At 37.3% G+C, this 18,169-nt stretch overlaps 1 protein-coding gene across 1 annotated transcript; it reads right to left on the reverse strand.

Annotated features, from left to right (window-relative positions):
• Positions 1-2,739: 2,739 nt before the first annotated feature.
• On the reverse strand, positions 2,740-5,734 carry LOC109214729 (peroxidase 27-like). The gene is given in 5 exon segments (XM_019378680.1): positions 2,740-3,139; positions 3,142-3,429; positions 4,218-4,383; positions 4,806-4,994; positions 5,495-5,734. Coding segments are annotated over 5 exon segments (972 nt in total). The 5' UTR covers positions 5,708-5,734; the 3' UTR covers positions 2,740-3,023.
• Between the last annotated feature and the right edge of the window lie 12,435 nt (positions 5,735-18,169).

Here is an 18,169-nt window from a genome sequence, read left to right on the forward strand (position 1 = left end):
GGGGATTTCATCATATAAAGGTTTGAAAGTAAACAAGGTTTGAAAGAGTAATTAAAAAAAACTGAATTTAAAAATAGAGAAGTAAAATGCTGAAAAGAAAGAAATAAAGGGAGAGGGGTCCTAGGTTTATTAATAATATGGATCACCCCACACAAATGCCCGGCAATCACTCCTCAATGAGGGGATACACGTGACATTATCTCATGGTCATCATATCCATATCTACCCTTCCCATCCCGTTAAGGTATTAAAGCGCGGAATGGTCTCGTTTACCTATTGCATGCTACTACCCGTCCNTAATTTTTTTGAAGGAGGCAGCAGGGTGGGTGGTGACGGAAAAAAAAAATGAAATTCGAAAAAAAAGCCTTTTTGGAGAGAGGGGGGTGGGGTGGGGTTGGGTGGGTGGGTGTTGTGGTGTGGAGTGGGTTGGTGAGGGTGGGGAATAGGGTGGGAAGGTTGAGAAGGAGTTTTGGAAAATATTTTCCCTTCTCTTGATAAGGAAAACATTTTCCTCCAATTGGAGAAAAATGAGTTCACAAGAAAAATATTTTCCAAAACATTTAAGCCAACCAAACATGGAAAAATTGGAAAATATTTTTCGAAACATATTTTCCTTCGTACCAAAAACACCCACAGAGTTTAAATCTTGAATTCGCCTCTTTTTGATATATATATATATATATATATATATATATATATATATATATATATATATATATATATATATATATATATATATATATATCGTAGAAATTGAATTCTACGATTTCCTTCTTGTAAGTTGTATGTTTCTTTCGTACGTAAGTAGACATATCTTGTGCATTATCGAATATGTGCGTCTAAACAATTTGCCGGAAAAAAGAAAGTTAATAGACAGCCTTGGCAAGAAAACTTTAGTTGCCTCTTTGATTAGGTGATTGCTAACAGAAAATTATTGAGTGACAGCGACGTCATAATAATTACATTACGTCAAAGATAAAATATTACAGTTTAGTTTATGTGCTTTGACATTAATTTTGTATGCCATCAGGTTATGTCTCCTATGAGATTTTCATCTTCTTTTGAAGTATGTTTACAATATTTTTTGCTTCCTGTAGAATCCTAATCACTTTTATTTCCCCAATCTTTTCTTTTTCTTTCTTTTCTTTTTTAATTTTTAACCTTTTCCCACAGCTCACCACTTTGCTTCCTTGGTAACTCGAACCCGCAACCTTAGGGTTGAAGGTGGAGAAGATTTACTACTTGAGCACTACTTTCTTGTATACCAATATCTTCCGGAATCGGAAATCACAACTGTAAATAGATCTTTGGAAAATTAATGATCATGTAAATAAAACAAGAAAAGATTAGAGGAAATTTGGGAATAAATTAGCATGTGTTACGAGAATCATCTTAGATTGATTTTATTTTAGTATTCAATTTTCGGCAACCAAAGATTTTCAAAATATGGAAAAGATAATTTTCTGTGGAGAACGTGAAAGATTTACATATGAACGTTAATCACTCGTCATCTTATGCCTTTTCCCTATAAGGCTTGTTTTAAATTTCGCACATTAGACCACTAATACTCTAAATTGAAAAGGGTCGCCAACTTCTAAATACAAAGGCACAAAAGTGGTTGTTTGTGCAAAACAACTCTGTAGATCCAAGATAGACGTGCATGTAAAAGAGGGTTCTGGGGTATTAGGATTTACATTTTAGGGGAATGATAAGAGTTAATTAAACACAAAATAAGTGCAATGACCTCTGGTTTTAGACAACAGAAACGTGGGGTTATATATGCTGCATGAAGAAATAAAAATTGTGACGGAAGTATCCGTTAAAATTATAGTCCGAATTTGTCACAAAAATTTGGAGTCAAAGGAAAGAATAGAAGAGTAAGCTTATAAAATAAAGTGATATTTTTCGCTTCTTGACAATTAATTTAACTAATTTTTGAAGCTATATTTGATTAGAGTAACTCAATATTTTAAAATTAAAATTTAAAAACTTAAAAACTATACAAGTCTTCTCATGTTAATATAATAGAAAAAATACATTTCAAAAAATATTGATTAAAGTTCACAGTTTAAATCTCAAGAAGCAAAAAATATGACATAAATTGAGATAGAGAGACTATTTCTTTTTACTTTTCATTTCCCCTTGAAGGATCAACCGTGTTTCAACTTATACCGCTAGGGCAAACTCACTCATCATATGTTAAAATCTGAAAATCTTTAAACTCTTTTTCTTTATTTCAATATTTTTATTTATTGATAACATTATTGTCTTAATTCTGACTATGTGTATAGAAAATCGAGTTTCTCTTTTTTCAATACATATGTCACACATATTAGTATATTACCTGCTAAAACTAGCTTAAAATTAAGTAATATTTCTTCTGAAAAAAGGTTTGAAAACTGCTACAACAATCAATTGGATCGTACGTGAATTTATATTTACTGATCATTAGTTCGAATCCCATGTCTTATGTTATCATACTAGCTGTGAGGTATCTTTCAACCTTTGTAATTATCTGCAATCGTCTTATGGAATCATATAGTATATGAATAAAATTTTGTGGTCGAAATTAACCCTTCGATATTTTTAAGTAAAAAAAAAGAAGTAAAACAAAAGGATAATCCTAATCATGCATGCTAGTTATAAAAGGGAAGCAGCAATTTTATTAGTTACATGCTTAACAAACAACAACAACAACAACAAAAAATGCTTAACAAACTGAATTACAAACTTACAAAATAAACAAAAAAAATTTACAAACTTACAATAAAGTAAAAGTTTACACTATAAGATACATATTTCACGAACTAATCAAATAAAAAAAAAGTACTCACTGCAAGCAGAGGTCTATTAGACAAACCAATACGAAAAACTAAAATTTTGCAAGGGAAATAGCTTATTAAGGATCGGTAGGAAATACCATTCTGGCACAATATGAGGCGGGGTGGACATCGGATTAGCAGGTATATAATTGTCGGCATGCCCCAAAACATTAGGAGCATACAAAATCCAAAAAGTTTCTCTTAGTTTGTAATAGCGCAATGTTTTCTAATTTCACCTGATTTCCCTGTAAGGACCCCAATTTTGCCCATATTTACCATCGATACTCCAAAATCCTTAAAGAAAGTTGATCCACCGGATTTAATTGGGACAAGACATAAGCTTTTGTTTGACTATCAGTGAGAAGAGCTGCATCAGATACGAACAACCCTCTTCTTTTGCTAACCATGGTATAATAATCAGTGTCAAAACTTTTTGCACTTCCAGGGTCCATTTCAACAGTGGTGGTCACATCATTTGGCTTACATTTGGTCTTCAATTGACCTATGTAGTTTTGATCCATATTTGGGTCTGTATCACCTTTACCAGTAAAATTATACAAACGACTTCCAAAAGAAAAGCAATGTGATACCCCAAGAGTGTGGCCACCTATACGTGAAATATAATAAATAAGGCAAAAGAAAAAAAATTAAGAAAAGGATATAGGGACAATAGCATTTTTGGTCCCTCATTTATTAGCAAAATCTAGTATTGTTTCTTGTGATATGTGATTGAGCATATATAACCTTTAATTTATTTAAAGACTATGCCATTATGGTCCATTTATATAAAAAGTATGTTACATTTAGACTATTTCAAGAATCATATATTACCTCAGATATGAAGTAACGATATAAATTTAATACTCCCTCCATTCCAGTTTATGTGAACCTATTTCCTTTTTGGTCTATTCCAAAAATAATGGTCCATTTCTAAATTTGAAATCAATTTAGCTTAAACTTACAATTCTACCCTTAATGAGAAGCTTTTATAACCACACAAATACTCTAGGTCCCTTTTTGACTTGTTTTAGGACCACAAATTCCAAAAGTCTTTATTTTTTCTTAAATTCCGTGTCCAGTCAAACAGGTTCACATAAATTAGAACAGAGGGAGTATAACACATGGCTAATCAACTGATGTAATGGTTTATAATTCGTTATGTTTACAAAAATTTAATATAGATGGATCAAAGTGCATATTTTAATTAATTAACGATTCAATGTGTTTAGTATATGTCATAAATCACAAGGACCAGAATTAGAATATATCAATATTTGATAGGCTAAAAGTGCAAACTTTCCTAGAATAGAAATGCTAAGGATTATTGTTTCTTGAACTTTAACTCTTCCAGATGCAGTAACTTTATTTTACTTTTGACACAAATCATAAATTTACCTGATAGAACAACAAGGTCTTTTACACTTAGGCCCAAAGCGCCAAATGATGATTTTAGAGTAGTAAAGTTGTCAAAAGGAGTTGGCAGGTTTCTTATGGCTTCTAAGAGAATTGAAACTCTCCCATCTCTTCTTCCCAACTCTACTTGCCAAGTTGGTCCATTAATCTGCAACAACCCATAATGTGTTTAGAAAATTATTATATGCCTCGGAACTTCATTGAAATACTACAACAACAACAACAACAACAACCCGATATAATCCCACTTAGTGGGGTCTGGAAAGGGTAGTGTGTACGGAGACCTTACCCCTATCGTGGGGTAGAGAGGCTGTTTCCAATAGACCCTCGGCATCCTTCCCTCCAAGAACTTCCCACCTTGCTTTTGGGATGACTCGAACTCACAACCTCTTGGTTAGAAGTGGAGGTTGCTTACCATCAGAGCAACTTCATTGAAATAACAATAATAATAACTATGCCTCAATCCCAAGCAAGTTGAGGTCGGCGATATGAATCCTCATTCCTTTTGTTTAGCAGTACTAGAACTTCATTGAAATGCTAATTATAAATGGATTGTATGTAATTGGTTACCAGTGAAACAGCATCACGAGCTACTAAGGCTAAAATATCAGCGCACGACACAATGCCAGGACATTGTTTTTCTAAAGCAGATTTAGCAGCATCAATCACTTGGAAGCCTCTTAGGCTTTGATTTGGAATTGCATCTTTCTCAGCTTGATTGCCTTTTGTTGAATTAAGTAGCACTGAACCATCACATCCCTATAACAAAATATAAATAAAAACTCATAAAACTTGTCTATTTAATTAGAACTTTGTTAATTAGATGACGATGTTCAATTAGAGGGATTCATCACCATTCTATATCAGTAAAATCACAAAATTATTTTCTTAGCTACATTATAATATTGAACTTTACTTAACCATAATAATAAAGTCACAAATATTTTAATTACCAACTGTAATGGTAAAACCGACCCACATCAAGGTGAATTTACTATTATTGTAAGTAAATTTTACAAACTTTGTTATTATAGTGGATAAATTTAATTACTTTGAATGATATACTAGTTTCGAGAGACTTTCCATAGTGGATAACGTTTAGTTACTTTATATCATGATAAATTTAGTTTCGAGAGACTTTCTACTATTTCAGTGACCATATATAAACTTAATCCTATTGTGGTACTTCATTCAACGTGAAAAAAGTCAAATAAATATACAGAGATGATAAGTAACGCATTAAATGATCACTAGCTTACCCTAACAAAACAATCATGAAAGTGCATTCTCAACAATGGAGCAGCCAAAGTAGGAGCACGAGAAACAAAGTCAGTTGTTGCCTTTTTGACAATTGCTTCTACATTTGGACATGTTTTCTTGTAAAACCCTACTTGTAAGCCTTGTGAATTGGAAAGCCCGAACACAAATGCAAGAGAAAGAATGAAAATTAAAACAAATTTTAAGGTTGCCATTTTTTTTCTTAACTTGCTTGTTTGATAACTGATGATTCTAACACAAATATATGCCCTTTTAAATTGGAAGAATATTTGGTGATATATCAGTCCTTTGATTTCGTAAGCTGGTACTTTTGATTATAATATTTGGCAGTTAGCACCTGCCCATGCGAAGCAAATTTTGAATGCACTTATTGCTAGTGTATGCAAAATAGACAGTCAAACAACCCCCAAGAAACAAAAAGAAAAGAACATCAAGGAAAGAAAGATAACGGAGAGCTCAACTCATGAAATATATCGGTCTTTTTTTGGGTAATAGTAAAAAACAAATTGGTAATAAAACAATAATTTATTTTAACAGTTAATTAGTACATATATATATAGACACACTACTTTGAAAGTAAAAATTTTAGCTAGTAATATTGTTGACTAGAGTTAGTTAACCAAGCTGATAAGTTAATTATGTAACTATAGTTAGTTAGTTAGTACAGTGGAAGTTAGTTATACTGTAGATATGAGAATGTACTGTAGACTCAAAAGATATACGCTTGTATCATTTTGCTTTCTTCTTCTAAGAACAGAACTCTGTTTCTCTCAAAGTGTGGGTTCATTTGCACGTCTTCTTCATTGAGCTTGATCTCTAGATCCATGACAGTTAACTGTCGCGCCCCCTTTTTCTCGCGAAATCGGGTTTATGACATTTGGGAGGACCACTCATTCCTTTTGGGAATTGGGTTTGATTTGAAGAGTCGCCACCTAATGATCAGGGTGTATCAGGACACCAAGGAGATTTGACTTGAGTAACCAGAGATTGGGTAAGGGCTTGAAATTATTCTAAGGGGAAGGTGTTAGGCACCCCTCATAATCCACTAGTGTGGTTCCTGGCCAGACTATTATTGTGAATTTGGGTACACTTAGATACAAACAAATAGGGCTCAAATAAAAGGGGATTTCATCACATAAAAGTTTGAAAGTAAACAAGGTTTGAAAGAATAATTAGAAAAGCTGATTTAAAAAAAACAAAGAGTTAAAAATAAAGAATAAAGGGAGAGGGGTCCTAGGTTTATTAATAATATGGATCACCCCACACAATGCCCGGTAATCACTCCTCGATGAGGGGCTATACGTGACATTATCGCGTGGTCATCATATCCATATCTACCCTTCCCACCCCGTTAAGGTATTAAAGCGTGGAATGATCTCGTTTACCAATTGCATGCTATTACCCGTCCCAATCCTATCAGTCCCGGAGGTATTAGGACTACTAATCCTAAAGGGAAGGGATGTTAGGCTTACTTGTGGTTTCAAATGGGCAAAATTCTAAGGCGACATACAAAACACGTATAACAAGTTGGGGAAAGCACATAACAAAGCAAAGGCTCAAATATACCCCCTTTAAACAAAGAAGCACATAATTAGCATGACTTACACATACTATTTAGGGTCTGATTGAATACTAAACGTGAAATAACTTAAAGGTTGAGGCAGACTAATTTATTACATAATTCAGATAAGAAGCCCGAATCAGGCCTGCCTGCTGGTTGTAATTAATAGAACAGATTCAGTTTATAGTTATTACCCTATGGCTTGCCTAAGTGTTAAGACGGGGTCCCATAGGCATAATATCTACTGAATTCAGAAAATAGTAAGGCTTGAAATAAATTATTTGAATGCATACTTGTTAAACTTGCTAAGTGGAGGAATCAGATTATTAAAAGAGAGGCAGGATTTAACGAATTGATTATAAATTCTGCAACCGTCAGTATCCATTGTTACCGGTTTTATATTTAACACTGAGTGAGGCGAATCAGATTCGATTAGCAATTCCTATAGGCATACTTTCTATGCGTTGCTGATTTTAAACTTTATAGACATGGAATAAAAATGCAGAAACCTTATAGACATAGTATCTAAATGCATAAGGCTTGTTTTAAACCTATAAACATGACATGCAGAATTAGTTTAAGACCTATAAACATGGTATCTAAATGTAATTGAATATGCAGAATTGACAAACCTATATGCATAATTTCTATACGAAGTTGGATATGCAGGATTAGACCCATAGACATGATTTCTATTTGAATATGCAGAATTCAGAATACCTATAGACATGGTTTCTATATGATAGTTCGATAGGCAGGAATATAGTAGTCCTATAGTCATGGTTTCTATATGTATTTGAAATATGCAAAATTATGATAGACCTATAGACATGATTTCTACCCTTTGCATGCAGAGTTACCCACCCTTTTTCACTAGCCAGCCCCAAGCGTTTTATTACAACTTATTATAAACCAGAATGAATAAAAAAAATTACATAAAAAAAATAGTAAAATAAAAGTACAACCAAAGGAGAGCCTGATTCAGACTTCATGTCTGAAATATGAGGTAAACCAACTCCAAGAGATCATGATCCAAAGCCTTTCTCTTATTTGAGTGTGTCAAAGTTCCCTAAGAGCCTCAAAGGGACTCCGGGCAATGCTCACACTCACTTGTATTATCAGATTGGGGATAAGTGCAGTGTGGAAGGGCCAACCCTCAAGTGTCCAAGTTCAGAGGGAACTCAAAGGGTCCCAAGGCAGGGCTCACAAGAGGGGGGCAAAACTTGAAGACTAAGAAAGTGTGTGGAAGTGCAGAACAGAATGTTAAAGGGGAAAGGGAGAGGGAACAACTACAAGTAAACACACATAAGGGGTGCAGGGAAGATGGGAGATTGTAAAGAGCCTATTGCTTAGGCAAGGACAGACTTTAGGAATGCCCAGCAATGGAGGGTGCTATCATACCTATAAGTCCGTTAGAACACATACTATTAGAGTCTAGGATCCCAGGGGATCAAGTCTGATTCATGGACAATAACTTGCAGTATTGCCATGCCTTAAACCATAGCTTAAACACATGGGGGGGGGGGGGGGTAGGGTTTTTTGGATTCTTGCTAGAATGAGTGTTGAACTATACATAAGCAGTAAACATGGATACTAAAGCAATAAATAAATACATTATTGTGGTGGTGAAACTTAAATCAGGACATACTAGTTTCAAAGAAACAAATAGAGAGAAAGCAAGCAACAGGTCTTGTAACAGGCAACAGTATAAGCAAACAAGAGAGAATAATTTTTGAGTGTAAGTATAAGTTTAGAAAGACTACCAGTGATGGGGTACTTGTGTTAATGAAAGAGTCGTGTACTTATAGTGTGAAAAACAGGCAAAAATAAGGTAAGAAAATAATTAAGGAACTGGGTATCAATTAAAATCAATCAGTACAAGACTTCCTTAAATTAAGGAATTCGGACTTAAACGGTAATGAGTAATAAAATTGTTTAAGGAAAGATATCAAACAAGCATCTTGTGCAAAGTAGGCATTTAGGGGTAAATACATAGGAGTTTATTTAAGGGCAGAACTTTGAAAAACACGGTTACATAAATAAGGTAAGAAAATCAATTAGTAGACGGTAAATCAAGGATCAGAGATTTTGTAATCACTGGTCCATGAATGAACCAAGTCGGAAAAGCTGAGGAAAGTTTTTAACTTAAATCGAGTCACAGGGAAATCAACAAACAAGGAAAGAAATCAATCAAACCTATACAGAAGGAAGTCTGAAATTAATCAAAATTGAAAGCCATTTTGGAGGGAAGTTCGGCACATATAAAGAGCATACAAACATGCTAAGCTGAATTTAGGGCAAAGAAAAATGTCATGTCATTACAAAATCGGTAGGTAATAGGCTATAGGATCATGCTAGTCACATAGGTCAGCAATGTAGAAGAGAGATAGTATCAAATAACATACAAAAGTCCAGTGCAAAGACCTTAGAAGAGTTTAGTGGAGAATCAAAATTGCTTAAAGAAACAGAGGTTGAAAACAAAGATTTCAAGACTCAGTTGAGCAGCAGATGAAACAAATTCAGAAACTCGAAATAGCTAGGGTTTCTGAAATCAGACAATTTCAAAGATGAAGTCATATCACATAGCCAATGTTCTCAAACTTGGATGATAGGGTTTCACCATCAATCGAGTGCAGAGATGAGAGGACAAGTAATCAAGGAAAAAGATACTAATCGAAACAGGTTCAGAGGTCTCAGAAAGGAACTGAGACCTTTAACATGCTCTTTCAGTAGCAGGAACTCATGAGAAGCATAGTAAAAGAAGAACATCTGAAACACAGCAGCGGAACGCAAAGAAACATAGTAGAAGAACTGATAAGAAACCTAATGGAAGAAACTAATAAGAATAGTAAGAGAAGCATATTAAGAAGCATATTAGAAGAAACTTAACAAGAACACAGTAGGAGAAACATATAAAGAACAAAGTAGAGAAACATATAAAGAACATAGTAGAGAAACATATAAAGAACAAAGTAGAGAAACATATAAAGAACACAATAGAGAACCATATAAAGAACACAGTAGAGAACATATAAGGAACACAAAAAAAAAACCCTAAATCGAAAAAAATATAAAGGTTTTGAAAGCATAACTTTTTGCAAGAAATATCAAGAAATCGTTTAAATTTTAGGGAAAACACGGATCTAGAACAGATCTAAAGAAAATAGATGAACCTCAAAAGCTAGGGTTTCAGAGGAACCCAAACGGTGAGAAAGGCTTGGATAGATTTAAGCAGGAGGAGTCGAGGTCAGGCTCGAAACAGACATGGCTTGCCGGAGCAAGGCCGGAGATGGCCATAAACTTGAATCAACAAGGTCTGGATGAAGCTTCTTCATGGTCAGACCATGAAACTTCATCAAACAAAGCGTGTATGCACCATGGAAGGCTGGTAGGTGGTGAGACCACCATAGATTCAGGCCAGGAGGTGGCCGGAGAAGGTGAGTGAGACTCATTGGAACGGAGGGGAAGGGGGAAGGTTCTAGAGAGAACCAGAGATAGAGAGATAGAGATGAGTGAGGAATGAGAGGGGTTTGGGGGGTCGTTTGGTTTAATTTGGTAAGAATGAATCTGGACCGTTGATAAAAATTGATCAACGGCCAGGATATAATCCGGGTTGGGTCGGGTAGATTTAGGATTTGGGCTTGGGTCTTTGGGCTGGTTTAATTTGGGTTGGGGTTTGGTTTAATTCGGGTTGGGGTTTGGTTTAATTAGGCTAAATTAAAAAGACAAATCTGGCTATAAGTTAAATAGCCCTTTTTTCCCCTTTAATTTATAGAAAATAATAAACAAATTTCTGAAAATAAATTGAAAGCACTGAAATAATTTATAACATGTAATTATCGATTTTAAAAATATAAAATCCCATTTTATAACCACGAGACGAGTTTAAACCTAAAAATGGCTAATATTGCAATTATGCAATTTTATCCTTAAAATTACTCAATAAATTTGTAAAAATATGTAAAAAATATCTTAGCTATATTTTAGTATAAATATGAGAATCCAATAAATGAATCACCAAAAATAATAATTTTGGTGACAATTATTGGGTTTTTCCTGATAAAATAGGGGAATAAATTGATTTAAAAATCTTTGAAAAAATTAAAGAAAAATAATGTAACCTTGGGATATACTTATATATGCATATATAGGCTATTTTAAAGGTATTTTGCATATTTTAAAAAATACAGGGAAAAATTGGGTATCAACAGCTGCCCCTCTTTACCCGGGAAGGATGAAAGAGTTGTCGGGTAAAGATATGATGGCCGATTTTGACCGGATGAAATGGCTTGAAGAGGCTTGGCCGTGCTCTGGTTTCTGATCTGCCTACATATCCCTGGTCTTACAGGAATCGGGCCCTATGTAGTTCGGGATCCGTCGGCGGAATATGCCGATGGAGGCCTTTCAAGAACGGACGCAATATTCAGGTTGGGATGAATGATTAAGGTCTAATAGGGTTGCGGGAACTGGAGCGAGATTGCTCCTGCTGAGATAGTCGTTTCTCGCCAGTTTACCTGCAAGTAAACAATACAAGCATATATTGTGCGTAAATTTAAACGTGATACAAGTTCCCGTCGGACCATGAATGCTGTCTTTGAACGGTTAGGATGACGTCCTCAGATTATGATGTCCTGGGCCATGAAGCGTATAATAAAGGATTCGCAGGCCATGAAATGATGCTCTCGAGCTATGAGAATGATGCCTCCGAACCATGATGCCTTTGAATAATGATATGCAAAAGATTTAAAGGGGTCCTCAGGCCATGATATGGTATTCTCGGGCTATGACAATGGTGCCTCCGAACAATGACGCCCTCGGATAATTTGGCGATATTTCAGCCCATGAAATGCAGTAGGTGGCGATCTTTCAGCCCATGAAATGCAATAAAGTGGCGATCTTTCAGCCATGCAAGCGTAAACAAAGTGGCGATCTTTCAGCCATGCAAGCGTAAATGAAGTGGCGATCTTTCAGCCATGCAAGTGTAATTGAAGTGGCGATATTTCAACCATACAAGCGTAAATGAAGTGGCGATCTTTCATCCATGCAAGCGTAAATGAAGTGGCGATCTTTCAGCCATGCAAGCGTAAATAAAGTGGCGATCTTTCAGCCATGCAAGCGTAAATAAAATGGCGATCTTTCAGCCATGCAAAAATGCAGATGGAGACAGTGTTTAGTCTCGTTAGGCAGAATGGTAGCCTTATGCAATGCAAAAATGCAGATGGAGACAGTTTTTAGTCTCGCAAGGTAGAATGGTAGCCTTATGCAATGCAAAAATACAGATGGAGACAATGTTTAGTCTCGGAAGGCAGAATGGTAGCCTTATGCAATGCAAAAATGCAAATGGAGACATTGTTTAGTCTCGGAAGGCAGAATGGTAGCCTTATGCAATGCAAAAAATAGAATAAAATGGCAAATAGGGTTTCTTAGCTGATAGCAAGTTGCGATATTATGACTGTTGGGGACATTGCGATACAGGGAATATCACCGGCGTGCGTGGATAGAAGATACTGGTAAATGTAACAATTCTGAGAGTCGTATTCCTGAACAACGTCCGTCTCGTGAGTGTAGAGTGTGTCAGATGCTTTCGCAATCCAAATGTCTGCATCCAAAGAAAGATCGTGAGTTTTGCAGAGGGGAGGTTAGTTCGTATCCCTGCTGGCCTTGCTTGACCTGTTCGGCTTTGATCTGGTGATACGGTGCGTATCCTTGGGGGTAGCGTTTCTGAACAAAGCGATTTCGATAATAAACATGCATGAATTTGTAAAAATGTGACATAAGTATATATTTAAGAAACGACTTTTAGATGAACCGACGACTGTGACGTGGATCAAGACATTGCGACCTCTCCTGTTGCAGAATTTTGAGGGTCCTCCTCAAAATTCTACCCCAGTTTAACGGGTTGATGCTTGCGATGATTGGCTGATATTACTTCGGAATTTGGAGGGTCCTCCTCAAAATTCTGCCCAGTTTCCAATTGCGGGGAAAATGAAAATTTTATTGAATTGTGACCGAACCCAAAAGGTTGCCTACGTATCCCCTCTTAAACGGGAATCAGGTCAGACGTAGTTCAATTACATCATATAGGAAAACGTAGAGATTACACGTAGTAACGCTTGACTGCATCTGAATTGATCGGTTTCGGCCAAACTTCTCCATCCATTTCTGCAAGTATGAGGGCTCCTCCTGTTAGAACCCGGTGAACCATGTACCGACCTTGGCAGTTGGGAGAAATTTCCCCTTGGCTTCATCTTGATGCGGGAAGATTTTCTTTAATACCAGCTGCCCTAATGTGAACTGTCTCGGGTTGACTCTTTTGTTGAGGGCTCTGGACATTCTGTTCTGATAAAGCTGACCATGGCAAACTGCATTCATTCTCTTTCCGTTGATGAGGGCTAATTGCTCATAACGACTCCTCACCCATTCTGCATCGTCGAGCTCAACTTCCTGTATGATTCTCAAGGAAGGAATTTCTACTTCGGCGGGAATGATGGCTTCTGTACCGTAAACCAACATATAGAGGGTTGCCCCGGTTGATGTGCGGACTGTGGTGCGATACTCCAACAGAGCAAATGATAACTTTTCATGCCATTGCTTATGCTTCTCTATCATTTTCCTCAATATCTTCTTGATATTTTTGTTAGCGGCTTCCACAGCTCCATTCATTTGAGGCCTGTAGGCTGTAGAATTCTTGTGTCTGATCCTGAAGGTTTCACACATGGTTCTCATCAAATCGCTGTTGAGGTTGGAACCGTTATCAGTGATGATTGATTCTGGAATCCCGAATCAACAAACGATGCGGTCGCGAACAAAGTCTGCCACGACTTTCTTAGTCAGTGATTTGTAAGATGCTGCCTTGACCCATTTGGTGAAATAGTCAATTGCTACTAGGATGAACCTGTGCCCGTTGGAAGCGGCAGGCTCGATTGGTCCAATGACATCCATTCCCAGCGAACGGCCACGACGAGCTTGTTGCATTAAGCTCATTTGGAGGTACCTTTATCATGTCTGCATGTATCTGGCAGCGGTGGCATTTCCGGACATACTAGATGCAGTCCGTCTCCATAGTCATCCAAAAATAACCAGCTCGGAGNTCCAAAAATAAACCACGACTCGGAGTATCTCTTGGCTCAGACAAAACCATTCATATGCGGACCGCAGGTCCCAGCGTGAATCTCCTCTAGTAGCTTGGATGCTTCCTTTGCGTCTACACACCTCAACAATCCCAAATCAGGAGTCCTTCTATATAGAATTCCTCCGCTGTGGAAGAAATTATTGGATAACCTTCGGAGCGTGCGCTTCTGAATAGGATTTGCAAGTTCTAGGTACTCTCCTTTTGTCAACTATTCCTTGATATCCTGAAACCAAGGCTTTCCTTCTGCTTCTCCTTCGACATGGGCACAATAAGCTGGCTGATCATGGATTTTTACTGGAATGGGATCAATGAAGTTCTTGTCTGGATGTTGTATCATGGATGATAAGGTAGCCAATGCATCGGCGAATTCATTCTGGATTCTGGGAACATATCGGAATTCTGTCTTTTTNATTATTGGGTTTTCTTGAATAAAATAGGGCAGTAAATTGGTTAAAAAAATCTTTGAAAAATTAAAGAAAAAAATAATGTAACCTTGGGATACACTTATATATGCATATATAGGCTATTTTGAAGGTATTTTGCATATTTAAAAAATATAGGGAAAAATTGGGTATCAACAGAACACTGTGCAACCGAACTATCTCCCGAATGTAGATCTCAGCCAACCTCTCTGAAGTATAAGTAGTCACTATCAGAATGAAGTGTGCCAACTTGGTCAACCTGTCGACAATGACCCAAACTACATCAAACTTCCGCAATCCGCGGCAACCGGACTACGAAGTCCATAGTAATGCGCTCCCACTTCCACTCAGGTATAGGCATCTGCTGAAGTAGGCCACTTGGCCTCTGGTGCTCATACTTAACCTGCTGGCAATTCAAACACCTGGCCACATACTCAACTATGTCTTACCAATAATGCTCCCTCAGGTCACGATACTTCTTCGTAGCACCTTGATAAATGGAATACCATGAACTGTGTGCCTCCTCTAGAATCCTCTCCCTCAAGCCATCAACATTAGGAACACATAGGCGGCCCTGGAGCCGCAGAACACCATCCTCGCCAATAGAAACCTCCTTGGCACTACCCTGTAGCACTATCTCTCTGAAAACTGCGAATTATGGATCATCGAACTGCCGAGCCTTGATCTGCCCCAATAATGAGGACTGAGCAACAACACACGCAAGGACTCTGCTGGGCTCTGAAATGTCCAGCCTCACAAGTCTGTTAGCCAAGGACTGAATGTCCAAAGCTAGAGGTCTCTCTTCCGTTGAAATGATTGCCAAGCTACCCATACTCTCTGCTTTCCTACTCAAGGCATCCGCGACCACATTTGCATAACTCTCCCCACCTGCATCAATACACATCCCAAGCCAACGCGTGAAGCGTCGCAACATACCGTATACATCCCCGAACCGGAAGGCAACACTAGAACCGGTGCTGTAATCAAAGCTGTCTTGAGCTTTTAAAAGCTCGTCTCATAATCATCGGACCAACGGAAAGGAGCACCCTTCTAGGTCAATCTAGTCAAAGGTGCTGCAATGGATGAAAAGCCCTGCGCGAAGCGGCGATAATAACTTGCTAACCCCAGGAAACTCCTTATCTCAATCACTGAAGTAGGACGTGGCCAACTTTAAACTGCCTCAATCTTCTAGGGATCCACCTTAATACCCTCTCCTGACACAATATGCCCCAAGAATGCTACTGACTCTAGCCAAAACTCACACTTGGAGAACTTAGCATATAGCTTCTGCTCTCGCAAGGTCTGAAGCACTACTCTCAAATGCTGCTCGTGCTCCCCCAAGATACGTGAGTGTCACGACCCAAACCGATGGGCCGCGACGGGTGCCTGAGTCCTACCTGTCAAACACCCCTAAGCATGCGTCTAAGATATGAATCTGAATAACATCTGTTGAATTACGAAAATAACATACATGAAGGAAACCTGCCAACAAGGTATATGTACGTATACATGCAGAATACAGTGGGCGAGCCGGCAAGGCTGCTATAGACAACTATACATCCAAAACTGAAAGCCGACAAGGCCACATGCAACCCAACTAGACATACTGTCTACAGACCTCTAATAGAAACATAACTGTACAAAGACGGGATTGAGCCACGTCATACCCATATACATATCCAGATGCAGCTCCGGTTCAAGTAAAGCACGCCAACTCTCGCTGATCAGGGATCCTAAGAAGGGGACCGTCAGCTTGCCTACCTGCACCTGCGGGCATGAAACGCAGGCCCCGTGAAATAGGGCGTCTGTACGAAAAATGTACTGAGTATGTAAGGTATGAAAATTAGTACGTAAAAGACATAGATAAAACATGGAATAAGGAAACACATCTTTAAATCTGAATAACTTTATAAATTCTGAAACATTTATAATGTCATGCACGTGCGTATAAATGTCATGCCATGCATAGGTATGGGTGTACATAATATCATCAAACCACTGAGGGCATCCTATCATATCGTCTCGGCCACTGTGGGCAACATTATCAACATATACCAGCTGATCAGGTGGTGGTGCGTATATAGCGCCGTAACCTTTTCCCATATCCCATATACATATATTTACATATATACGCGTATATAACGCCATCTGGTCATGGATTAATGCACATGTATAAATGAGTGAAATGCATGAAAAATACGTAATAATCTCAATATTCCTTCCGGATAAACTTTTCCAACTGCGTATTATTCTGGGACCCATGAACAGAAGATAATAATAATTCTCACGGGGAATCAAGAATATAGACACCCCTACTATTTCTATAAATAGAGTAATTTATGGAAATTGTGTGTTTGCTCGTTTCTTCAGTATAACTTGGACCATGCCAAAAGAAAGAAGGAAGGGTCTTAACATACCTGTTCCTTGAACTATTTGCACGAAATGAAACTTCTGCTTGAACGATAGAGTGAAGCTTTTGCTTCTTTGAATTTGAACAAAATTTTTGCTTGGATTCTATAAAATTGAAACGAAATTGTTTCTGCTTGCCTAGATTTTTGGGACGTTAGTCCCTTTTGTCCAAATCAAGAAACTTACTTCTGATCTTTCACGTTTCTTTGAATTAGGATTCATATGCCAAGAATGAATGGATGTAATCTAAATGTTAAACTTTGTTCCAACGTTTTTGTTGAAGTTTGCTTCTGTTTCTAGCTTTCTATTTCCTGAATGGATTTGATACTAAATTGTTATATCATGTTTCTTGAACTAAGACTTATCTTGGTTAAGTTACTTTAATTCTTAGATAGACACCTACACATATAATACAATGAGTCATCTATCTTGATTAGTGGCCTTGTGTCACGTTCGTTTGGGTATAATTAATTAAATTTTGTCCGCTTATTAGTTAACTGGGTAATGTTTTGTTACTCGGTAATTAATCAATTACCCGCATGATTTAAAAATTACCACAAATTACTTAAAATTCTATTTATTTTAAAAAAAATTCATATATCTTTATATATTATACTACCGTGGTCATATGGTACCTTGCATGGTACTAGTTCATAATTATCGGGTATTATCGCTCGACCCGTATTTTATTCCAAATTGGCCACTTTCAACGAAACTCATTTTCTTTAATCCGTGTACCCCTTTATCCTTCATAACACTTATTTATCTCTTGTTATAAATAGCGTAAGTACGTTAACGTCAAGATGATCTCATCCCCGAGTCTACGTCGGTTAACTAAAAACGAAATTTTAACGTACGAAAACGCGAGATGTAACAGTGAGTAGATCAAGATGTCGTCGATGAAGACAATAACAAAGGAATCAATATAAGGCCTAAACAACCTGTTCATCAAGTCCATAAACGCCGCTGGGGCATTAGTCAAGCCAAAGGACATCACCAGAAACTCATAATGGCCATATCTAGTACGAAAAGCAGTCTTCAAGACATCTGAGTCCCGAATCTTCAGCTGATGATACCCTGATCTCAAGTCGATCTTAGAGAACACCCTAGCACCCTGCAACTGGTCGAACAA

This window comes from Nicotiana attenuata, unplaced genomic scaffold (assembly GCF_001879085.1).
Source record: "Nicotiana attenuata strain UT unplaced genomic scaffold, NIATTr2, whole genome shotgun sequence".
Taxonomy (NCBI): Eukaryota; Viridiplantae; Streptophyta; class Magnoliopsida; order Solanales; family Solanaceae; genus Nicotiana; species Nicotiana attenuata.